This window comes from Ochotona curzoniae, unplaced genomic scaffold (genome assembly GCF_017591425.1).
Source record: "Ochotona curzoniae isolate NIBS_2020 unplaced genomic scaffold, NIBS_Ocur_1.0 contig_500, whole genome shotgun sequence".
In the NCBI taxonomy this organism is placed as follows: Eukaryota; Metazoa; Chordata; class Mammalia; order Lagomorpha; family Ochotonidae; genus Ochotona; species Ochotona curzoniae.
The window spans coordinates 3,875-30,505 of NW_024466447.1; the positions used below are offsets into that span (position 1 = coordinate 3,875).

The window sequence follows — 26,631 nt, forward strand, 5'->3', positions numbered from 1 at the left end:
TCTAGCTCCACTACCAACTAAAGCTCCCCACTAACATGGTTGAAAATTGAGGTGGCTCAAATAAGAGGGTCACAGTTATCTCCTGTTGAAGTCATATTACAATCTTGGATTTCATTTTAGGTCTGTCATTGCCTTGGATATATCAGATATTTGTGGAATAAAATAATCATTGAGAAATCATTTTGCCTCTATTGAATAAAACAAGTAAGATAATATTTGAAAACTTTTAGTGAGAAAATTATCTGTTTTGAATACATGATTTTAAAGCTAGTCAAATTATCTAAATACATATTATCTATGTGTAATAAATATGTATGGAGAGTTTTATTTTTATGTTAAAAGGCTGATTTTGCAGAAGAGAAAAAGAGATAGAGAGAAGACATTCTATTTCCTGGTGCATTCCCCAGATAAATTGTAGGAGCCTCTCTGGGGTGTCCCACATGGGTGCAGTAGCCCAAGGACTGGGGCCATTCCTTGCTGCTTTCCCAGGCCACAAGCAGAGAACCAGATTGGAAGTGGAGCATCCAGCACAGAAACTGTACTTCAGATGGCAAAGATGCAAGTGCCACAGGTTGTATGCAGGTCTAATGAGCCCCCAAATATGTTTTTAAAGTTGCCAGTAACATTCAAAAGCATAAATTGTACCATAAATGGGATTTGTGTACTTAGTGTCTTCATTTAATGGACTTTTACAGTGTTGCATATGAAAACACTTTGACATATCAGACTCAGCTAATGCTGTGTACCTACTAATGTTCCTAACATTGCAGAGTTTACCATGTGTAGAAGAGGCCAACCCTCTGCCTCCAAGTGACAGCATCCAATACAGGCAACCATTTGTGTCTCAGCTGCTTCACTTTTGGACGGAACAGGGAGCATCCCTGCCCACCCCCACCCCCATATGCATTGATATGAGCACTGTGTGTACTGAACCTGTATGAGCTGGACCTGATCCTTCAGCAGCTGGTGTACATCACAGCTAGGTCTGAAGACACAAGGTTTCTTAGGGGACTGCCCAATTGGACTGCTGAAGTAGAAACTCGTGTGTAGGGAAAATCCTAAGGCCATGTGCATTGAATCAGGATCATATGTTATAGGACTGTACGTTTTTGCTTGCTGACTTCCACATAAGAAAAGAAAGCATGCCCAGTTACACATGAAAAGCAAGACAGTCAGATCATCTAAGCCAACAGAAGATTTTGAATATTTCACCAAAAGATGGATAGATGGACAAGGTGGAAAACACACCTGGACAGGCTTTGCAGCAAGCTCCTACGTCTGTGAACACACTGAGGATATCAAGGACAGCCCATAGACCTTAGAAAGAACTTTCCAGCTCCAGTATAAGGAAACCAACAACTTTTCAGGACAATCAGGACCATTCAAGTAATACCCTTGGAACATTATATCCATTGGTGACTTTTAGAGGTAACATAGGTAACATGAAATGATTAACTGTTCCTTAGCACTGATGTAGTGTGTCAGTGAGAACTGGTACACTCTTTCTGCCCTTCAGCATCAGACACAGGAGAAACTGCTGAACCATTTGTCTCATCCATCTTTACCTGTCCCCATTCTTGAGCCACTCCACATAAATCAGAGGCCCTCAAAGGTGTGCAACCCCCTTACCCATATAATAACTACTAAAATAAAAAAATCTAAAAGACCAAACAAATAACCAAAAACATCAACAAAGTAATTTTGTAAAAGACACATTTATTTTCCTTGGAAAGACAGTTTCATAGAGAGATGGAGAGACAGAAATCTTCCATCTTCTGTTTGTATCCTTAAATGGCTGTGATGGCTAAAGCTGAGCAGTTCCAAAGCAAGCAGCCTGGAAACAAGAGGCTCTTACAGGTATCCCACAAGGGTACAGGGCCCCAAGGCTTTGAGAAGTCTCCTCTGCTTTCCCAGGATACTTCCTGGGAGCTGGGTATACAATGGAGCAACCAGGACATGAACCAAGATCAATGTGTGGTCCCTGTGTTGTTGTTGTTGGATTAGCCAGTTGAGTCCATGTCCCGGTCCCTAAAATAAATAAATAAATAACAAAAATGAATATTTAGAGTACACTTATAATTGTGAAATGCTTCATCCTTGCAATGTTGGCCATGTATAAATTGTTGGTATGTATAAAAAGCTGAATAAAAAGTGATTCTTAAAAATTTAAATTGTGCTCAGTATCTGGAACTCATGCAAAATTCTTAAAACAGGAGTATTTGAGTAACAAAATGAGACGATGTTTTTGGAAATATCACATAATCTGTGAGCCTTAGGACATGACCCTTCAGAGATCAGTCTGTGAAGACCCTCCCAGAGTGTGAGATATAGGATGTACCAGCTGGTGTTGAAGTGTAGTGAGTACAGTCTGACAGCCATGATGCCAGATGGAATCCTGGCTGTTCCAATTCTGACCCAGCTTGCTGGGAACGCACAAAGGAAAGCAGCAGAGGGTGGCCCAAATGCTTGGGCCCCTGCACCCATGCAGGTAATTGGAGGAGACTCCTAGTTTCTAGTCTTCCTACTATCTTGGTGTCTCCTGGTACCAGACATGCCAGCTCTGTCCCTGTCGACATTTGGAAGGGAACAAAAGTGGATTGAACATCTGCTCTTTCTATCTCTGTGCTTCTGATTTAAAAGAAACCATTTTTGAAAAAAATAGTTCCTTACAAAGGTGAAAAATGCTAATTTTTCTTCATGAATCTTGAACAACAAATGATGATTAATCCTTCAAAGTTGAAGTTGATGACCTTCAGAGACACAGTATCTAAACTCACCATGATGCGACTTAGTTGCAGCTGTCCATTTCCCATGGAAACCCTGAAGGACCCACAAGAATGAGGGACTGAGGAGTAAGGAGATTGAACCTTTAGGGGAGTTTTCTCTGGACAAGTTTTTAGCATCAAGTCAGGTATGAAACTCTCTCAGATTGTTTCTTACAGACAACCAATCTCAATTTGCTTTGAAAACAAGATAATCGCTCAGAGAGGAGGACCGCCCATCAGTCCTGCCCACTGAGCCTTTGTGCGCATGCCTCATGACTGGCTGGAGCGAAGTGTGAAGTGCGCATGCTCTCATGGTGTTGCTTGGCAACACTCATTGTGACTTGAGGTGGGGAATCTGTCAGGGGCCAGACCTGGGGCTCACCTGCAGGGCTGACCTTGTGTTTCCCAGGCTGGGAAAACCGCCACCAGTGCTGTCTGTAAAGGTTCTGCCTCCAACTGAAGACAGACAAGTGTCTATTGAACTCCACCAGGTATGACGATGACAAATGGGATAAACTTCGGGACTGCCTGCTAGACGAAGATCTTGGGAAACTCCTCACAGAAGTCATAAAAAGGAAGGAAAGTGAAGAACAGCATCTCCTGCTGCTCAGGACAGAAGGTAGGAACCTCGGGGACCAGACCAGGTAAAGGGGGTCACGAACCACCTTGGGTGCTGGGAAAGTGGCAGAAAGGGGGCCTCCTGAATCCGGCACAGGTTCCTGTGACTGGGGACTCCAGGTCTCAGCCCTGGCAGGTTCACTGCACTAGTTACACTTCAAATTATTAGGAAAAAGATAAACGGTAGTGGGAAGTTGTGTTTACTAGGTAGGCTTTGGGTCATAAAACTAATGGCTGAATGAGTAACAGTAAAACTTTGGTTCAGCAGTTGTGTTGTAGTGGTTAAATCGGTTGCCTGTGATGCCAGCACCCCATGTGGGCACCAGATCATGACCTGTCCACTTCCAGTCCAGCTGTCAGATAATGACATGCTTAGTTAGGAAAACCAACTTGAAGTGCTCAAGTGTCTGTTGCCCAGTGACCCAAGTGAGATTTGGTAGAAGCTCCTATCAGTTTTTTCCTCTCTTTCTCGTCTTTCTCTGGTTCATTCTCTCCATGTCTCTGTAAATCTTTCAAAGAAATAATTAGATCTCTGAAAAAATTTAAAGCTTTAAAATATACAAAGTGGCAAACATACTAGAAGAAAACACAAATTTCTACGAATTCTACAGTGAAAAAGAATTGCTAAAGAACTGAAGATCACATAATTCTAAATGTTGATTTCTTAAAAATAAAGGTTAGGGCCCGGCGTGGTGGCGCAAGTGGTTAAAGGTCTTCGCCTTGCACGCCCGGGATCCCATATGGGCGCCGGTTCTAATCCCGGCAGTCCCGCTTCCCTTCCAGCTCCCTGCTTGTGGCCTGGGAAAGCAGTCGAGGACAGCCCAGAGCTTTGGGACCCTGCACCCACGTGGGAGACCCGGAAGAGGCTCCTGGCTTCGGATCAGCATAGTATTGGCCCATTGCACTCACTTGGGGAGTGAATCATCGGAGGGAAGATCTTCCTCTCTGTCTCTCCTCTCTGTATATCCGCCTTTCCAATAAAAAAAATTATAAAAATAAATCTTTAAAATAAATAAATAAATAAATAAAGGTTAATGCACCCTAGTGGTAGGTGTATGGTAGAGCACTTTGTGCACCGCTTGGTATGGCCATAAACACACAGAGGATGCTGGGCCTGAGTCCTGGCCCCCTTGCTCTTGTAGCTTTCTGGTCATATGGAGACCCAGATGGAGTTCTAGGCTCCTACCTATGACCTGGACAAGCCCTTGCAGCTGTAGTGGAATGAAATAGTGGGTGGGATCTCTCTCTCTCTTTCTCCTCACTCTCAAATAAAACACATCTCCTGTGGAAAGCTGCATGTTGAAATGCCATTTAACGCTCTGGTTTGTTTGTAAGAAGGGATTTTCTTTCTCTGATACTGCATGTTTGCCAGAGGTTCCCTTTGTGTTTCAGCCAGCACATTGTCCTGAACTGTGGAATGTTCCCTGTCACTCTTCCCTAGAGAAGGCACCATAATAAGGTTGACCCCTTAGGTGAGCTGTTTTCTGCAAAGCATTCTTCCAGGCTGTGTGCAATCTCTTCTTCAAGATTTCAACATATTTTCAAATTTTTTCTTAGAAGGGGAAGCAGAGATATAAACAACCCGGGATTTGTTAGTCTGTGTAGTCTGAGCTGGACACCACATTACATCCTTTACATTTGTAATTTCTTGTAGTTATCACAATAATTTTTGAGAAGAATATGTTATTGCAATTATTATTTTCACCTAGGCACCTATGGTTCAGAAAGGTGTATTAATTTTTCCTAATTCCACAGTTAACCAGTATCTGACCCATGATTTGGTGCTCCCCTACCTGGCAATCTAAATCCCATTTCTGTTCCTTAGCCTAGATTTATCATGACAGAAACACTGGTATCAGACACCAACTCCAAGTCATATAACTTCTGAAACTCAGGGTTGGGTTAACTGTGCACTTATACCATCATCTGCCACCTTCCCAGGCCATCAGCAGGGAGCTAGAATAGCTGAAACTCAAGCCTGTGGTCATTTGGGCTGCCAGCATTGCAGATGGAAGCTTCACTGGCTATGCCACAATGCCAAGCCAACTTTTAATTCAATCCTGATAAATTATATGTAGTCATGGATTTGTTAATTTCAGATTTTCCAATTTGGGGGTATATAATTGTTCAAAGTAGTTTATTATGATGTATTTCTTTTCATCTCTAATTTTACTTTGTTTTCCTTTGTGTGGAGAAATTCTTATTTTGCTCATAATCTTTAAAAATGGCTATTATTGTTGCAATTTTATGTGTTTGTTCCAATTCCATTCATTTTAGCTGTTTTTTAAAAATCATTTATTGATTCCTGCTAACTTTTCCTTTTAAAAAAATCCTTGAGGTCATTTACTTGAGATATTTCTATTTTTCGTGCTTGTTGTTATAAATGCCCCTCTCAATAATGATTTTGCTTATTTCAATGGATGTTGATAGTTTGTATTTTAATTTCCTGTCTTCCAAAATGTTTTAATTGTGAATTTTTTCAGTCACATATGAAATATAGTCACATAATTTTCTTGAAAAGGTTTTTTATTTTGCTTTTAATTTCTTCAGTGGCACATTGTTCATTCAGTGGCTTGTTATTTAACTTCATTTAGTTTTGGACTTTCTAGTTTTATTCCTATATTTTGTTTTTGGATTTTTCTTAACTGATATTCTTAATTGAGATTAATTTATAGGTTGATATATGATCTCTCTTAAACTGTGCACATGTGGTGATAAGTAAATTGAATAACTTTTACTTCTTTGGTGAAATATTCTGTGAAAATCTGTGTGATCGGTTCTCCTCTGATGTTCCCTGTAGATTTTTCTGTGTGGAGTGTTGTTTGATGTAAGTTAAATGTTAATTTTCAAACTATTTTCCTATTGGAGTCCATCTTTAACTTCAAGTTGTAGTAAAATCTTTGGCATTTGTCGCTGTAGTTTTCTTTTTTAGCTTTGCCTTCAGACCAGGGAAGGCCTCCCCAAGAAGCCGTTGAATGTTATCAGGACAAATAGATGCTGGACTCAATGCTGGTCATGTGCTTGCAATGAGAGAATCTCAACTGAACTTGTACTGTGGTTATGCCCCATGGGGGGAGGGTTGTGGGAGGAGTGGGGGAAATCCAAGCACCTATAAAACTGTATCACATAATACAATGTCTTAACAATAAAAAAATTAATAACAAAATTTTAAAAAGAAAAAATGAAAATCAAAAAAAAGGATTTTTAAAGATTTATTTTTAATTATCTGAGAGGCAGAGATGGAGAGAAAGAGGGAAGGAGAGAGTGAGGAGAGGAGAGAGAAACATTTTATCTGTTAGTTACTCTCTGAATGTTTGCAGTTGTCAAGGCTGTGCCAAACTGAAGCCAGAAGCAGTAGGTTCTTCCAGGTCATTTCCATGTGTACAGGGCACAAGCACTTGGGCCATCTTCTACTGCTTTTGTCGCACATGAAGCAGATAGCTGGATTGGAAGTGGAATAACAAGTGTTGTGATCAGTTCCCATATGAAATGCCAGTGTTGTAAGCAAAAGATTTATCCTTTACCTCAGATTGGAAACCCCCTTGTTCTTGGGTTAGGTCAGTATTTATTTATGATTATCACATCTGCTTTGTAAAATTGATCATTTTATATATATAATGTCCTTCCTTGTCTCTTTTTACAGGTTTGGATTTAAGGTGGTTTTTTTTTTTTTTTTTTTTTCTGTGACATGAGTATAATGATCCTCATTTCTGGTTTCCATTTGCTTGAAGTATCCATTTCCATAGTTTCATTTTCTTTATCTTCTCAGTGAGTTCTTGTAGGGAGAATATGGTTGTTCCCTTTTTAAAACCCAGTGAACAAAGATACAGATTTTGACTAGGGAATAAAATGAACTGCATTTAACATTGGTCAATGAGAATTAATTGCTAACATTTTGTTAACTTGTTAATGATTGTGTTTGTTCTCTTAGTGCATATGATACTGTTATGTTTTCCTTATGGTTATTTCTGGTGTATGACCCAGTTTAAATTTTCAGAAGGTTGGTCTGGTGGGGAATTCTCTGTCTAGAGAATACTTTCTTTCTTCTTCATTCTAAAGGGTAGTTACACTGGATATAATCTTGTTTGAAAATGTCCTTCTCTTTAGACATTAAATACATCATCTCATTATTTCCTAGCCTGCGAGGATTCGCTTGAGAAGTCTTTGTTAATTTAATTTATTTCCATTTATAGGTAAGGTGACATATGTTGATTAGAATATTTATTATTCTCTCCTAATTATTAACATTTTTGCTCAGGTTTTAAATAATAATGCAGCTCCTTTGTCTCTGGGCTTTGCTGTACCCTTCCCCAAGACCCTCCACACTACTGATTTACCCACTAGTATTGTAGTGGGTAGTCCTACATAAACAGTCATAAGTTTGTCATTCTGCTATTGAAGTGATTCCTAACATGTAGGCAAGGAACATGTCAGAGAGTTCAGCATCCTACTGCCAGCATTTATTCAACAGTTTCACCAGGAATCCATGTTTGGTCTGGATGCAGTGATGTGTGCTGCACTATGTCTCTACATTTCTGCTGGCAACACCCCCGTCATTATGTATCCCTATCAGAGCAGAGGTGATAGGGTTGAAAGGAAGACAACACACACTGGGTCACTTGTGTAAGTAAAATGCCCTTTATTGAAACTTCCAGGCTGCCATTTATACATTGCCTAGTTCCTCTCAGTGTTTTTCCAATGATCAAGCACCTCCTAAGATCTAAGTGGTGAAAGTGAAATGGTTCCAACTTTGTGCTCTTTATGTGAGTCATGACACTGTTGGCACAGGCAAGAGTGAAGATCCTAAGTTTTTGTTGTCTCACCATATTTAGAAGTTTCATTGGGAGTCTACCTTCATTTATTAGTAGAGATGCATTCTGTTGATTTTCCTTGATTTCTGGTACTCTGGTCTCCATTACATCCTTCATGTTAGGAGTTCCACATGTGTATTTATTCACCTTCGTATATATTTTTTGTTTACTTTGTGTTTTTAATGAAAGTTACATTAGAGCAAACATATAAAATCTATCCTTTTGGTATTAGTTCATTTCATTTAGCATAATGATCTCCCATTGGGCCAATTTTGAGGCAAACAATAAAATGTCATTCTTTTTCAATAGCTGGCTAGTATTATGTAGAACAGATGTATCAGTTTCTTTATCCAGTCCTCTTGCGTTGGGTATCTAGATTGTTCCCACGATTTTGTGATTGTTGATTGTGCTGTAGTGAATACAGAGTTCCAAGTGTCTTTCTCATGTGTATGTATCAGGTCTTTTGGATATATCCCCAGGAGTGGTATTGCTGGGTCATATGGTGTGTGAGTTGTCAGTTGCCTGATTATTCTCCATACCAACTTCCATAGAGGCTGTACCAGCTTGCAATCCCATCAAAAATGGAGGAGGAATCCTTTTCCCCACATCCTCACTAGCTAGTGTTCTTGATAGTTTTCTGTATGTTGGCCATTCTCACTTAAGATAAGTGGGACCTCAGTGTTGTTTTTATTTGTATTTCCCTTATTACCAGAGAGCTTGAAAATTTTTTGTATGTCTTATCCACTTGCATCTGTTTCTTTTAGAAGTGTCTGCTGATTTCTTTCACCCATCTTTTCTTTTTCTTCTTTTCTAAAAATTAATTTATTTTTATTGCAAGTTTTACATAGAAAGGAGGAGAAACAGAGAGGAAGATCTTCCATCCAATGGTTCATTCCCCAAGTGACCGCAGCAACTGGAGTTGAGCAGATCTAAAGCTAAGAGCCAGGAGCTCTTCCAGGTCTCCCAGGTGGGTGCAGGGTCCTAAGATGTTGGGCCATCCTCAACTGCTTTCCCAGTCCACAAACAGGAAGCAGGATGGGAAGTGGAGCAGCGGAGAATATAACCAGTGGCCATATGGGATGCCAGACGTTCAAGGCAAGGACTTTGGCCACTTCGCCATTGTGCCAGGCCCCCTTTATCGATTTCTTAGCTGGTTTGTTTGTTGATATGTTTTTTGTTTTGGAAACCTTTGTATATTCTGGCTATTAGTTCCTTCTATTATTTGGTGTATAAAAGTTTTCTCCCACTCTGTTGTTCGCTTTTTTACTTTGTTGATTGTTTTGCGTGCTGTGCAGAATCTTGTCCATTTGATATAGTCCCATTTATTCATTTTGTTCTGACTATCTATGATTATTTTTCTAGGAAGTCTGCTATGTCTACATCTTGTAGAGTATTTCCAGCATTTTCTTCTAATAGTTTGATTGTGTCTGAGTGTAAGTTTATCTCCTTTATCTATTTAGATTTGATCTTTCTGTATAGTGAAATATGGGGGATCTTATTTCTTGCCTCTGTCGGCTGCTATCCAGTTGTCCCAACAGCTTTTTTGAAAAGAACTTCTTTCTTCCCTGGGTTGTTTTCTGTTCTCTCGTTGGAGACTAGATGGGTGTGCATATGTGTGTTCTTTCCTGATGTTTCTACTCTGCTCCAATGATCTTCTTCTCTGTTAGATTTCCACCATGGTCTCCATAGACCCAGGTCCTGCCTTGCCACTCTCTACCTCATATGGTACCATGCCCAGAATGTACTCAAAAGTAGATGAATCACCTAGAAATACGCTATACTACATCCTATATGTAATGGACACAAACTTTATGTGAATATTCCCCACCGTCAGGAAACTAGCTCCTATTCAGAGCTTACCTAATACTGTTCTTTTCCTTGCTTATCACATCTGAATCCTGGATACAGATCACAGATGTGCCAGAAAAACTGAAATGGTGGAAAGGTACTGGTTAGCACTGATTTTGTCAAATACATAAAGAGAATTTCTTTTTTTTTTTTAAATATTTATTTTTATTATTTTTTATTGGAAAGGCGGATATACAGAGAGGAGATACAGAGAGGAAGATCTTCCGTCCGATGATTCACTCCCCAAGTGAGCCGCAACGGGCCGATACTATGCCGATCCGAAGCCAGGAGCCTCTTCCAGGTCTCCCACGCGGGTGCAGGGTCCCAAAGCTTTGGGCCGTCCTCGACTGCTTTCCCAGGCCACAGGCAGGGAGCTGGAAGGGAAGCGGGGCTGCCGGGATTAGAACCGGCGCCCATATGGGATCCCGGGCGTGCAAGGCGAGGACTTAACCACTTGCGCCACCGCGCCGGGCCCAAAGAGAATTTCTAAAACAGGGTTCACATATAACTGGCATTCAGAACTTATCTGATTTGGACCTGGACCTTTTTCCAGTGCTGCCTATGTGATTACAAATCTAGGTAGTAAGCAAAAGCACATATTTGGAATCAGGGGTTGGTTCTGTTTCCAGTGCTGTCTTCCACTGGGACCCATTGGGATTGCAGTCCAGCCTGATTCTGCCCAGCACACACTTGGCCCTCACATAAACTAGTGGGAGCTGTAGCCTAGTCGGAGCGACACACTAGAACCCCCACCAGGCCCACCCCCTATCCTGGTTCCCATTATGCTATTGTGTGTAGCAGACTACTACAGTCTGTCCCACATCCCAGTTATCCCTCATACATATCAATGGACATTGAAGCCCAGTTCAACCCAACCAGCTCCACTTTCCAGCCCAGACACATGCTGTTGGGTGCCCTTCTGTCTAGCCACTCCTTCCCCTGTCCTGGTTTCTGTGTGTCCTCCAATGGGAGTAGTAACCAAAGAAGGAGGAGCCAACTATTTCCCGTCTAGGCCACTCCCACTCCCAAGATTATGTACTTTCCAGGAGGTTCTGCAGTTTAGCTTGGCAGAAATAGACCCCAGTGCCAGCTTCTGCCATCTGATACTGTGGCTAAGCCACACCAACCCTCACTCACTCTATTTTGTACTAGCACCATGAACACCAATCATTCCTGGCTTTTTCCTGATTTAGCTCAAATGAGGTCCACAGGTAATGTAGCTCTGACTGGTCTCCTCTGCCCTCATCCCAGCTCACACTCTAGTGGGAATGGTTGTCCAGCAGGGGAGCCCACATTCTCCCTGTCAGCTACGCCACCTCCCTACCTGGTTCTCACGTGTGCTGTTCGGCGCTGTGGCCATATCCCATACAGTCACCTCATCTAGGCATAACACAATGTGCACTGGTTTTTGTTGCAACAGACGTTTTCAGATTTATAATGAGAAATCTCTGAGTAGTACTTCCAACTAATTATTTCACAAGAGTAAGGGGAAAATGGTAATTAACAAAAGCATTGTGAAACTTTGTTATCCACATTATGTCAACTGGATAAACACAGAAACAGCTCACACAGGACCATATGGGACTCGAATTCCACAGTCACAGGAGTGTCTGTGTCCTGTTAAGCCTACCCTTCAGTACTGGCCTGGCTCACAGACCATGTTACCTATTCTGGTCCCCAGGGGCCTCCTGTCTTTTCTTGGGAACAGCAGGAGCTGTTGCTTCCTGCCTTCCTTTGCTTGTTGCCTGCCATATGCTGCTCCCAGAGAGCCTCATCTGGGAGGCTGTCCCCGCTCTGTGATTTCATCCCATTCGACATCATCATATGTGGTTAATTCAAGATACACTCAACCTTTAAAAAGGAGAGGCAGAACGTTCAAGGCCTAGAGTACCAGCAGTTCTCCCAGACTAGTGAATCCATGACCAGACTTGCAGATGAGCTAACAATGGTCTCATCTGGACATCCCAACAGAAGCATCCAGCCTCACCCTGCATTCTTGCCTCACAATGACTGTTGCCAAGCAACTCCATTAAATGCAGGTGCACTGCTGTGTCTGTAGCTGGTGTGTTGCTGTGCATGTGCAGATCAGTTCTGTGGCCAGGGATAGCTAGCGCTTATTTGTAGGACTCACCCTTCTGAGTGACTGATTTCAATGATACGGGCTAGGTTGACTAGTGGGCACATCTTTTGAGAGGATTCCCTTGCAATTACAGGAAGCTGATGCACGAGTCTAGATCTATTCCTTATCAATTTCAATGTTAGCCAAATATTCTACGTTTTGGAGAACAACCAAAAAACTGTGTTTCTCTGGTTCAGGAAATTGCAACAATTAGTTATATTTTGCAAACTTAAGACAATAAATCAGTGCACATTTTCCCTGGGACATGAGTAAGTATTTCTGTAGGCTGATGCCTCCTCTCATTCAGTCCGATTTCCTTTTTTTTTTTTTTTTTTTTTTTGCTACAACCCCCCCCCCACCTCCTTCCACTATGCACAGCTAACCTTTGTCAACCCATACTTTAGTTTGAAACATCTTTCTAACATGACAGCTTATTTGACCCATACAATTTATTTTTGGCACTCAGGCTTGCATGGAAAAAGATGAAATCTATTATTGTAAGAGAGGCTGGAGTTGTATTTAGAGCTCAAGTACATTTTGTTAGAATTGGTTCTGTTGTTTCATCCTCTGTGGATCTGATGGCCTCTTCTTGAAGTCAGAGCTGGTACATGGATGGGTTAGACTTTTAAATGTCTCTACTGTTGTTGAGGCCCAATCCTGATGCATCCCCTGATCACATGCTTGCTACTCAAGATTTATCTTATTTCAGCCCAAAACCACAGCATTTCCGACAGAAAAGGAAGGATACATGCTGAGGTGAAGGTTGCAAAAATATTGACTTTAACCCAGACAGTGACAGCATGTCCATTCTCACGTTGGGGATCAGACAAGCACCTGCACCCCAGGACTTGACCCAGCCATCTTCTCTTGCAAACAGGAACAGACCATAACCTGACTAGCATTGTGGCCTACTCTGAACTCAGCTTCCTTATGTTGCAGTGATGAGATGGGAGCAAGAGTGATTCAGCAGCATCTGCTAATACCTGCTATTTCCTTGCATTAAAGCTCATTGCTCACCAGACCCTGTCCCTGCAAACTGCCCTGCCTAGGTTAAATTGAAGTGCAGTGCTGGCTGTAGCCCTCTCTACTGTCATTTTCTTACGGAGTCCACTATTTACTTGGGAGTAGAGATGCATACTGCAATGTATTTGTACTTCTCGGCATGCTAGTCTCCATTATACGGTTCACCCAAATCAATGTATTAAAGATTTTGAAACTCATTCTCTGAGCCTGTTTATGTACTTTTAGCTTACATCCTCACAACTCATCGCTTAAACTTAGCCCAATTGTGTAAGGGAAATAGTGCAAATCTATGAACCAATTATTTGTTGTAGGTTAAGTGTCAACATGAATAAAACCACAGGTATTTAGAACATAGTACACAATTTGAAGGGAACTACATTGTTAATTCCTCATTTGAGTGACAGTTCCTACCTGGCCTAAACATTTTTTTTTTTTTATTGTTGTTTACATTGTATTATGTAGTACAGCTCCATAGGCGCTGGGGATTCCCCCCACCCCTCCCACACCCCTCCCCCCATGGTGGATTCCTCCACCTTGTTGCATAACCATAGTTCAAGTTCAGTTGAGATTCATTGCTTGCAAACACATGCCTAGCATAAAGTTCCGTGTCCTATTGTCCAGATAAGTTCAGTGGCCTCTTGGGGAGACCTTCTATGGTCTGAAGATAGGTCTAACAGAGTAAAGATCCGGTCGGTTAAAAGCCCCAACAAGGCCTCAGTATCAATATACAACATTATGGAATTAATTGACATAGTATTGGGTAAACAATATGTTAAAAATAATGCAAGTTCCATTCTTCAAAACATCTGGGTTGAGACAGTATCAATGACAGGTTCAAAAAATAACAAACAACCAAACAAAAATTACAAGTTAAATCAAGGCAAACATGTGGTATCTAATCTTTTGGGATTCACTCATTTCCCTTAGCATTATAGTTTCCAGTTGTGCCCATTTAGCCACAAAGAACTGCATTTTGTTTTTTTTAATAGCTGAGTAGTATTCCATGGAGTAGATGAACCAAAGCTTTCTTATCCAATCTTCTGCTGGTGGGCATTTTGGTTGCTTCCATGTTTTTGCAATTACTGATTGTGCTGCAATGAACATAGGGATGCATGTTGGTTTGTCGTAAAACAGGTGTTTTGGATATATTCCTAGGAGTGCTATTGCTGGGTCATATGGTATGCAGATTTTGAGTTGTTTGAGTGTTCTCCAGACTGATTTCCATAGAGGCTGTACCAATTGCAGCTCCACCAGCAGTGGAGTAGGGTTCCCTTTTCCCCGCATCCTCGCCAGCAGGCGTCGTTGGTGTTCTTGTTTATGTGGGCCAATCTTGCTGGTGTTAGGTGGTACCTCATCGATGTTTTAATTTGGATTTCCCTTATTGCTAGGGAGCTGGAACATTTTTTCATATGTTTTTTTGCCATTTGGACTTGTTCCTTTGTGAAATGTTTGCCCATTTCCCGTGCCCATTTCTTGAGTGGCTTGTTTGTTTTGGTTTTTTGGTTGTTTTGAAGTTCTTTGTATATCCTGGAAATTAGCCCCTTATCGCCTATATCGTGTGCAAAGATCTTCTCCCACTCTGTGGGTTGCTTTTTTACTTTGTTGATTGTTTCCCTTGCTGTACAGAAGCTTCTTAGTTTGATGAGGTCCCATTTGTTTATTCTGTTCTCAACTGCTATTGCTTTTGGTGTCCTTCTTAGAAAGTCGGAACCTACTCCTAGGTCTTGCAGGGTATTTCCTACATTTTCCTGCAAGAGTTTGAAGGTTTCTGGATGTAGGTTTAGGTCTTCTATCCATGTAGATTGGATCTTGGTGTATGGTGATAGATGTGGGTCTATCTTTTTGTTTCTACAGGCTATCAGCCAGTTGTCCCAACAACATTTACTAAAGAGGCCTTCCCACTTGCTTGAGTTGTCATTGGTCTTTTTGTCAAAGATTAATTGGTTGTATTTGTGTGGGTTCCCTTTTGGAGCTTCTATTCTATTCCATTGATCTTCCTTTCTGTCCTTGTGCCAGTACCAGGCTGTTTTGATAACCACTGCTCTATAGTATGTCCAGAGGTCCGGGATTGTGATTCCCCCCTGCTAACTTCTTATTTTTCAGGATGGTTCTAGCTATTCGTGGTTTTTTGTGTTTCCAGATGAACTTTTGAATCATTGTATTCCAGTTCCATGAAGAATGCTTTGGGCAATTTGATTGGAATTGCATTGAAAATGTATATTGCTTGTGGTAGTATAGACATTTTAATGATATTGATTTTGCCTATCCAGGAGCACGGGATGTTATTCCATCTTTTGAGGTTTTGTTCAATTTCCTTTTTAAATAGTTTGTAGTTTTCTTCGAATAGGTCTCCTACGCTTTTGGTTAGATTTATTCCCAAATACTTCATACTTCTCTCAGCTATTTTGAATGGTATCCTGTTGGTTAGATCTTCTTCCATCTTGGTGTTATTTGCGTACACTATGGCTGTTGATTTTCGTTCGTTAATTTTGTACCCCGCCACTCTGCCAAACACTCGTATAAGTTCTAGCAGTTTCTGTATTGAGTCTCCTGGTTTTTCTATGTATAGGATTATGTCATCTGCATATAGTGAAAGCTTGACTTCTTCGTTTCCTATACGTATGCCTTTGATTTCTTTTTCTTGTCTTATGGCCTCTGCAAGTACCTCTAGGACTATTCTGGACTATCACACCTACTGCTTTATCTGAAAGTCAGTCATGGGTGCAGGCTGGGCACGGCTAAGCTACAGCACCCTCTAGTATGAGTTGGGAGTGGAGCAGGGCCATGCAAGTTTTTGTTGCAGCATCCAATGGTAAAGGGCAACCTGAGGGATGGGCTATGCTGGGTTTGGGTAAGAGTAACCACCAGCATGCACTAGATTTGTGGCTGAGAGCTGGGTTGGTCAGAGAGCTAAGGGGATGTCACAGTTTCACGGAATACATTTATTAAAACAAAATCCAAAATAAATATGGCAAGGAAGATTTAGAAGAAAAAAAAATTAGATATGCTATATTCATATTGACTGTTTGCTTACGTATTTGTCTCATTTTGTTTTGCTTTATTTGGTTTTATTTTATTTATGTTGTTTAAATAGATGAGGATGCATGCCCTTGTGAACAACTGATTAAGGTGGGGGGGGTTGAGCAATGGAGGAAGGTGGATGCAACAAGTATCTATTTGTTCTCCTATCTTATAGCAGGGGTTTGGGAACAAGAAGGGACCACCGTTTGTTTCCAAACTACGTCTGCTTCAGGGGATTGGGAATGGTGCCTTGATGTCATCTTAGAGACCCTAAAGTGTGGGGGGCGGAATATTCTGAGGGAGTATTTTGAGCGATTTTGATAGTTCTGAAATCACGTTGACTTCATCACTCCACGATTGAGAAGTTATTTACAAGGTCAAAGTCAACCTTAGTGTGACCACAATCCCTGACCCCTGCTTCTAAAGCTAGGATAGGAATGTTGTTCAACATGGTCTGCTTTCCATCCTCTAATGGGTACTTGTTGTCCTGTGCTTGTCTAGAGGAGTTGACTGTCATGTCCCATGTGTACTTGTGGGCACACTTGCACTGTATACTCAGTAACTGAAGAGGCCCAGTCCTGATGCATGTACTGCAAGGTTGGGTCACAAATCTTGTGGTATTCCCTGTGGCTGGAGCTTACAACCAATGGCCTAGTTGGGGAATCCCCCTATAAACCTAGCCTGCAGTGACCCAGACCAGACTCTTGTGTGTGCCACCAAGAGCAGAGTCTGGTTCAGTCTGATGCTATCAGCCTCAGCCCATGCCCAAACTGATGAATTCAGTTGCCCACTCCCAGCCTCAACTCCTATGAAATGTCCAATCAGCCTGTCCCAGGTTCTGGTTCCTACACATGCTGGTTAGTGCAGAGGGCTGGTCCAGCTCCTCCTACATCCCATCAGCCTGTCATATACACTCATTGGACATGTGGCCTAGCCCAGTTGTACCCGTATCCTACAGCCCCACTTGAAGTGTGGGTGCTTTTGCCTCAGGCAGCCTGGCACATCCACAGCCATGGCTCTTATGCCCGCCAGTGACTGCTGCTGTCTAACAGAGGAGTCCCCATAGTTCTACTAGACCCATGCCATTCCCTATATCTTGCTCTTGCACTTGGTACTGCTGTCCACCCTGAAATGAATGACACCCAATCTCAGCACTTATTAGCAGTTATTGCAGCAAAGCCCAGCTGGCCCACAATTAATTTGGTTCTTCCATGTGCCAGCAGATGCAATGGCCTAGCCTTGTGCAACCCTCCCTCCAACCTAGCTTGTATTCAGGCTAATGGGTATTTTACCCTTCCGAACTTGATCTGCCTCCAGTCCCAGGTCTCAGGCTTACCAGTGGGTGAGTACAATGACCTAACAAGCTTCTCCTGAGAGTTCACTTAAGATGCAGTGATGATGACAGGGCTAGTCTACAGTATCCAAAGACCAATAATTTCCTCCAAGGCTTGTACCCAGCCTGGGGTCTTGTGTATGCTGGTGGCTAATATGTCCCAGCCTGGCATGGCCAACCTTGCCTCACCCTCTGTAAGTGGGTACTACAGCCTGGCATCATCTTTGCTGCTGTAGTCTCAGCAGCAATCTGGCCTTGACTGGAACCCATCCTGACTCTCACATATATCATCAGGGTTCTGGAGACTGGCCCATCTTAGCCTGTCCCAAGACCTGGCCCATAATCTGGGCTGCCCAAGCCTCAATTTGGCTCTGAACCCAAACAACTCCCAGGAATGGATCATGAGTGAATTTGTTGACATTCCTCTGGTGTGTGTCTCCTGTGGCAACCATTCAGATGATGCTCACTTGTTCACGTCAAGTTTCAACAAAATCAACCTTCAATGGTTCCAGTCCATGACCTGAAGGAGGACTGAAACATAAACAACACTGCATTTGCTGTCAGTCAGTCACCTGGTATCTATGTACTTGAGATTATGCATTTAGAAAATCCTCAAATTTACTATGAATGTAATGGATAAAAGGCTGTCAACTATTACTATTTTCCACTGCATCTCTAAATACTGGGTATCAACTATTGTCAGAAACACCTGAATATCACCTTATTTGATTCAAACTTTGTATGTTTTCATTTGTACAGTTTTGTTGTTGTTACTATTATAGAAGTACATGGATTGGCTGGACAATAAAAATATGGGAGGAAACATGAATTGAGATTTTCCTACTGTGATTAGAGTAACTTCAAACATTGTTTTTGATAGTTTTCTATGTAGCTGGTTGGGAGTTGATGAAAAACACAGAGCCTTCAAGGTTCTTCTGTTGAGCTACTTTGTAGAGATACTGCAGGAAACTCTCCATGTGGACCTGGTTGCTGCATTCTTGCTGTCTAATGCAGAGATGAGAGGGAGGCCCTTTGTAAAAAGGCTTTTGGGCCCCAGAACTAATGTGCAATCCTGATAATGTAGCCACACATTCCACACAGTGAAGTCTGGACTGTAACTGCAGAGTTGCATCATCAAGAACCAGGAACATTATGAGTGGGGCTATGATCATTTAATAGAAATACACACAGAAAGAACTGCAAACATCATAAGGAATAACCTCGATGGTCTGTAAGTCTTGATTTTCATGCTGTAACCATCATTTGATTCAGGAAACAGCACCAGCAGGCAGGACCACCCCTCTTCTGGACACAACATCCCAAGGCCGACTCTGATTCTAGCTTTTCATGGCCTTCATTGTCAATATAGAGTACTTTTAAGATGTTCCTAAAGGGTATTTGAAATGCTTTAAAGGTAGCATATTACACAAAGCTACTTAAAGGAACCAGCACACGTTTTCAGAACAACTGGAGAATGTGAACCTCTGTTCCTTGTCGCTTTACTGGCAGGTTCAGATGGAAGACAGACTGTCCACATGATGCCTGGTCAGTGCGATACCACTTGAACGTTGACTTCCTAGAATGCAGGTTGGCAGATTCAAGTACTTGAGTGAAACGTGTTAGTAATAATAAGGCATTGGAAAACCTCTTTTTCCTACTGCACGCACTGATGATTAACTGTATTCTGGAAATCACTTGGGAAAAAACGATCGAGACAGCTCAAAAACCTCACTGTGTGAAAATAGAAAAACTGCAACTATTTTTCTGTGTTCTTTAGCATTTTGTTTTTTCAAAGATTTATCTTTACTGGGACATCAGACTTACAGAGAGAGAAGATGAGACAGAGGAAAGGGTCTTAAGTCTGCTGGTTCACTCCACTGATGGCTGCAGTGGTCCAGAGCTGAGCCAATATGAAGACAGCAGCAAGGAACTTCTTTGGAGTCCAGATGCCAAGGCTTTGGGTTGTCCTCTATTGGTTTCCCTGGCCACAGATACAGAGCTGGAAGACAAGTGGAGCAGCAGGGACATAAATAGGTGCCTCTGTGAGATCCCAAAGTGTGCCCGGTGAGGACTTTAGTTACTACATTTAGCATATGTATATGATTTTCTACGTATGATTAACTTGGATATGGTTAAGGTATATCAGTGATGGGCACAAAGTGTTGTGTTAATGGCTAAAGCCTCACCTCACACACATCAGGATTTTATAGTGGCACTGGTTTATGTCCAAGGTATTCCACTTCCCATCCAACTCCCTGCTTATGGCGAGCACTAGATGATAACCCAAATACATGTGACCAGCACCTGCATAGGGGATCCAGAAGAAACTCCTGGATCCTAGCTTCACACAGGCTCAATACTAGCCATTATAGAATTCAGTGGGTATATGATCATGCCAGCTATCTCTTCTTTTTGTAAATCTGATGTTCTTTTGAGAATAAATATAAAATATTTGTTACATATAATACTATTTTAAATGTGTTTTATGTATTTGTATATTTAAATATAGTACATTCTTTTACAATTACAAATAAAGGTCTTCCATATGTCAAATGTAATGTCAGCTTAGGAATGTCAGTTGAGAAGTAAAGAGACTGTGAAATGTGAAGTAAGTTGTGCTACTTACTGATCAACGTAAAAACTATTGCTGATGAACATTTTCAAACATTAAAATACTACAAGCCAAAAAGCAGACTTGTGGAAGTGACTACTTCTGACTCTCAGATACTTCAGAGGTAGGATGAGATCATATTCAAGTCCAAGGAACCTGGACACTCTGAGACCTGCTCATCATCATGTTGCCTTCTGCTCATTAGTGCAGATTCAGTATAATGAGGATTAAGATGTTTATGAACTCAACAGTCAAAGGTTCAGCAAGGGAGAGGGCAGAGCTGGCCCCAGGGACCCACAGCATGCAGAAGGAGTCAAACTCATCACACTGACATGCTGACATCATTGACAGCATCCCTGAGTGCTGGAACTCAGGCAAGCATAAACAGGCTTGGCTGTGCTTCTCTGCAACAGCTCCTGCCACAGCCCTGCAGACTGCTCAGGTGAGTGAGGCTGAGTATGTGAATGCAGGTGTAGCTGCCTTTGCTCTGAAAGTAAAGTTGTCCTGGGCAAAGTTGTTCAGTGCTAGGTCGGGAGTGGGCATTGTCTCAGCTCCCATGACCCCTTTGGAAGAGGAAGGTGTGAACACTCAGGGAGAGGGTGACTGGCTAATACTTCCCTGTTCACCTAGCAGACCCTGCTTGTTTGGCCCTGGATGGAGACTTTGGGTAGCAGAGCCACTATGCTCTGACCTCAGGTAGCTGCATTTCCCAGAAGTGAATGAAGCTGGGAGCATCAGGCAGAAGTGGGCTTACAGCCTGGGTGGGGAGGCCCCTTCCTACAGGTGCCTGACTTTTGTATATCCTCACTTCCAACACTGGGATTTTTCCTTTTTTTGCTTTTATTTCAGTGTTTCTTCCTTCCGGTGTCCTTCAGTGCTTTATGGCATTTTATAATTAAATCAAAAAAAAAAAATTGGGCCAAAATGTCACACAGTACGTAAGTTTAGGGAATTGATCAAATGTGACAACTAGTGTAAGGATGCATAACAACACAGACAGGTGTGTTTAGAAATCTTTTTTTTTTCCTTGTTGTGAACTGACATGAGCATTGCTTGCATCTACCGATTTAAGTCTCACAGTTAATCTTGGTGATAGAAAGCACCCTCCTGTTACAGATGACAAGTTATGGCCTGAGGGAGCCAGGTTGTAGTCCTAGGGTCATACATGGTAGTGTTTCCTAAGAAGCTGGAGAGTAAGGACAAGGTACACAGGAAAACAAAACAGAGAAAACAAAGCCATGACAAAACCTTTCCTCTGATCTTCCCCAGAGGAAGAGCAGAGCAGAAGCCTGAGCTCTGCCTCTCCCACCATGGGCAAGGGGCCTTTCCTTCCATCTGTGTTAGCTATTGGGCAATGAGTTTGAAAAGGTCAAGTGCAATTCTTCTGAGATGCTGCCACTCATATTAAAGGTACATATGATTCTACGTTTAGATTATATTGTCTATGTACATATATTAACCTCAACATGACAGTTCAGTCCTAAATAAAATGTGAAAAAATCAGAGTAACTACTGCTGTGTTTAAATACCTCTCCGCTTATCAATATCCTGAGAACATTCAAAATCCTTTCTAAGGGCTACTCGGAAACATGCATGTCCTGTTTCATCATGCATATTTCGCCAAGCTATACAGTCAAAGTTACTCATCCAGTTAAGCCTCAGCCTTCTGTCCACTGACTTACCTTTCCCTCCTATGCTACTACTTGTGTAGTTGACATTTTTGCTATGAAATTTTCACTCACATAGGTAAGTGAGAATGTGCAGTGTTCCTCTTTCTCTATCTGGCTAATCTCCCCAAATTCCCTGGAGGAATGGTAAGGAGGATATGCATGAGTCTAGATGGGTAAGTTGAATGTGAGCAATGAAATGGAAAGACCTCAGCATTTTGATTTAGAACTGATGAAATGCTGTTGCAACTGAATTCACATTTCTCTTGTGACAAACGTCTAGTAAATTTGGATGTATTTGATACACAGAAGGATTATGTGCAAAGGTAAGAAAAGGCACGATCACAGATTTAATGTTTAAACTGTAAATTTCACCATCTTTGTTTCAGCAGAAACAATACAAAAATAAGACATCAAGTACAAATGGGAGCCTGGGACTGGCACGGTGGTTCAATAGGCTGATCCTAAACCTGCAGCAGCATTATTCCACTTGGAAGTTAGTTCTAGCTTTGGTTGCTTCACTTCAGATTCTTCTTGTTTATGGACTGGGAAATCAGCAGAGGACGACTCAAGACCTTGTGTGGCTGCAGCGATTTGGAATACCGGAAAGCAGCTCCTTTCTACTGGACTCAGATTGGCTCAGCTCTGGACCATGTGGTCATTTGGGATGTAAGTGAACCTGCAGATTGAGGACTCTATGTCTCTTTCTCCTTTTCTCTGCAAATCTTCCTTTCAAAATAAAAGTAGTTTTAAAAAAGATGAGTTTTGTGCTCTAAAGGTGGAATGAACTATGCACATGTTGTTGCATCTTTTCACTAAACCCAGATCACATCCACTGATCTGAAACTGTCATGCTCACGTCTGTGCGTTCTGCAAATTTTCTCTAGATCACTTTGTGAAGTCAGAAGATGACACAGAGCCACCTCATCTGGAAAGTGAGCTTTTTTTCTCTCATGGGGCCTGGAATTTTGGGAAACTTTCTTATGCTTTTCAAACATGTACGTATATTAATCATGAGTCGTGAGAAAAATTCCATAGATCTTATGCTCATTCATTTAGCTATTTCAAACAATGTCATTATTTGTACCAGATGGATCAGTGACATAATCACAGTTGCTTATATCAGAAACTTCCTACTAGGTGAGATTGTTTGCAAAATCATGATTTACCTGAACAGGGTGGCTCGAAGTCTCTCCATCTGCACCACATGCCTCCTCAGTATAGTCCATGCCATCACCATCAGTCCCAGGAACACCTTGTGGAGAAAGTTCAAACCACACACTGCATGCCAGGTTCTTCCCCACCTCCTCCTCTTCTGGGTCTTTAGCTTTCTCATAAGCTCTAACTTACTGCACTACATCACAGCAGTGAACAACAAAAATGAATCTAATGTTAGAATGTATGTTGGTTATTGCTTCATGCTGCCAGCTCCACAAATGGTCAGGTGGCTCTTCCTCTGCCTCATGGCTCTTCGAGACCTCACCTTTCAGAGTCTCATGTACTGGAGCAGTGGGTACATGGCTCTCTATCTGTATAAACATCACAAACGTGTCCTCTACCTCCAGAGCTCCAGATGTGCCAAATATCCCAGCCCAGAGATCAGAGCCACTCAGAGTACTCTCATTCTCATGACCTGCTTCTTGTTGTCTTATTGGGCAGATTTCATTTTGTCCTTCTACACAGGGATCACGTTGTCCAAGGAATCAAGAGCAGCAAATACTAAAATATTTCTAGAACTGGGTTATGCCACTCTCAGCCCCTTTGTTCTGATCAGCAGGGATATTCATATCACTTCATGCTGGAGTGCTCACTGAGAAGCTTGGAAACTGCTTCTGCACACTCCTGTACGTATGAAAGTTCCCCTCTAGGGATTTAAATTCCTTGCATTCATCACAATATTAAATTCATCAAGTCCTATGTAAATGAACCTCATTTTAAGAAGAAATTTGTTCCTAAACAATCTATGCCCTGTTCAGTGCTTGAAAGAATTGGAAAATATAGATTTCTCATAGATTCTTATTTTGACATCTCTGCTATATGTCTTTATTCTTCTTGCTTATTTAGTAGGGGCTGTAATTGAGTTGGCATTCTGAGCTTGAATTAAAAAAAAAGTAATAGAGAGAAGAGATTCCATGTGTTTGTCAACACACACACTTACACCCACCCACAAATAGAGAGAGAGAGTCCAACATTTACAGTAAAAGAGCATTTTTAAAAGAAATTTTTGGAACACATTTTTTATATTTATAAAATTACATTCTATGCATCCTCAAAATGTGAGATTGGCAGAGAAAGGCTCTAATCTATAGGCACATATCCTTTTCACAAGATATCCTAGTTCTGACTGCTCACTTTCTGCATGGGATAGTATCTGACCCCTGATCCTGGTGCTAAGAGACAAATCATTTTCTAGGAGGGAGAAGGTCAGAGGTGAAGGAGGTTATGACTATTTTCTTTTAGTTTTCAGAAATCACAGTCTTAACTTCCAAAGCCTTCTGTTTATTTGAGATACGTTTTTCAGAAATGTAAGCTGCTTACTGAGTGATTGATCCATAATGACAATGTGTTAGTCACTATGCATACTTATGTGGCTTTTCACTGAGTCAGTTTTTAACATCTGATCTCTGTGTTCATAATCACATGTGCACAGGGCAGAGGTCTGCACAAGGAGTTCACAAGGACATGCTCCTTCTGGGTTTGCTCCCATGATTTAAGCTGACTGATGGTCACTTAGTGCACTTAGTTCTTAACTTTCACATCCCTTGACCAGAAGATTGGGGCTATCATTTCCATAATATGATGGCTTATGCCTTGTGTTTTCCAAGACTGTGATGCATTTTCAGCCATTCCACAGGAGCAAGCAGGTATAAAAGTACCAAGGAATGTGCTGTATGCTTCTGTGTTCACAGTTCCTCTGAACCTGGGAGGATAAATGTCAAAATACACACCGTAAAGTGGACACACCCGGTATCATTCCAGTCCTGCCTTCTTGTGCCTATAGGGTCAAGGATGGAGAATGAGGATGTTCATTCTCCTTTTCCTCATTGTTCAGCAAGAGCTCTACCAGCTGAAGTAATTTTCTGTATTATGGGACATGACTTACTGCTCTTGTGGGGGCAGTAAGCAAGTTGGATGCTCATACTATGGTTTGGGGATCCAAGCACACAGGAAAGGTCAAGGCCATTTATCAACAATCTAAGTTGATGAAGGGCAGGGCCAGATCAAGGACTATTCTCCCTCATGAGATGAAGAGGAAAACGGTGATGCTGAAAAACATGTTGCCTCCAGATTTTCAAGGTTCAGAGAGCAGAAGCAGCAGTTTAGCACCCTCTTGGTACCACCCAGTTTAACGTTTGTATTTGCTCAGGAGGAGTTGTCTTTCTCTGGGATAGGGGTGTAATCATTTGTTTCTTCCTATTTTGAAACAAGTAACTCTTATGTATTGGGTGAATAACTGGTGTACTGTGGAGGAAAAATGTCATCATGTCTCAGGTGTTTAATGTTTTAATAAAAATGCTGCATTGCATTGCAAAACTGTGTGTTTTGTTTGCATAATGTTCATATATATATGCATATGTTGTGGTATGACTGAAAAATGCTAGGTCACACATTATGCTTGTTCAGGTAGGATTGACACAATCTAATTTCCCAGCAATTTTGATAAATATGTTATGAATTACAGTCACTCTACTGCACAATAGATCTCAGCTTATCCATCCTTAGCTGAAACGTGTTCTTTGACCACCATCTCTTCAGAGATTTACCTTTGTTCTCATCCAGATCAACTCCAAGACACCAGTGAAAAGCATTCTCTTCTTTGCTTCTGTCAGTGGGACTTTTCAATTTCCTGTCTGAGAGAAATCAGACAGCACTTGTCTTTCTTTGCCTGTTGATCTCATATAACATCATACTCTAGCTTCATACCTACTTCTTCAATGTCAGGATGCCATGGTCTTTAGTGCAAAACGGTGTGTAGCTGTGCATCTGCAACACATTTCTCCTTTATTCATTTGTCTGCTCATGGAAATTGAGGTCAATTCCATGGCTTGGGTGTTGGGAATAACCCTTGCAATGAATGTAGCAGCGCTGACAGATCTACATGCTGGCACTTGCTGACATTGAATTAGCCAATTGGGTCATCATGCTGGTCCCAGGAGTTCTCTTTTATCTTCAAGAGGCAGCATCATCCTGTGTGCCATAATGGCTATACTAATCTACTATCCCATCATACATACCCAAGAATTCAAACTTGCTATCTTCTCTCTTTTGATAAAGTCATTTTCACATGACATGCCAACATAAGAACAAAAATAATGGTGGATATTGTGGCACACAATATCTATCTATCCATGTAACCTGTATCTGTGCATCTACCTATCTTTATAAAGTGAAAGGCTTTACAGTATGAAGCTATACTGCAACACAAAGATACCATACACAGCCAAAAATCACAAACTTTTCATTGTCATCAAAACTAATTTTGAGGCCAAAATCTGAAATTGTCATAAGAAAATTTGATATCTTCAGCAATTTGTATGTGATAACACACCATTAAGATATCATGAATATAATAGTGTGAATTCAGAGTCATGCAACACAACGGGATTTCATCAACTTGTAATTATGAAGTCATAACCAGTATCATCAACATTCCACTCTGATGTCACAACCAATTGCAATGTCAAAAGCAAGAATTTTGCAAGTATAATGAATTTAAATGTCACAAAATGCCAATATATTGATATCAAAACATTTGAAGTCATAATCAACTGGCAAGTATAAGCCATATTCTGATGTCAACCTAACAGTGTGATA

At 41.4% G+C, this 26,631-nt stretch overlaps 1 protein-coding gene across 1 annotated transcript; it reads left to right on the forward strand.

The window, feature by feature from the left end:
* The first annotated feature begins 22,724 nt into the window (after positions 1 to 22,724).
* On the forward strand, positions 22,725 to 23,630 carry LOC121162095 (putative vomeronasal receptor-like protein 4). Its single transcript, XM_040988928.1, has one exon. It carries the CDS (start codon positions 22,725 to 22,727, stop codon positions 23,628 to 23,630), a length of 906 nt encoding a protein of 301 aa, XP_040844862.1.
* Positions 23,631 to 26,631: the final 3,001 nt, after the last annotated feature.

Excerpts from the sequence above, each read along its gene's own strand:
- LOC121162095 (XM_040988928.1), top strand. The coding sequence starts at position 22,725 with ATGACACAGAGCCACCTCATCTGGAAAGTGAGCTTTTTTTCTCTCATG.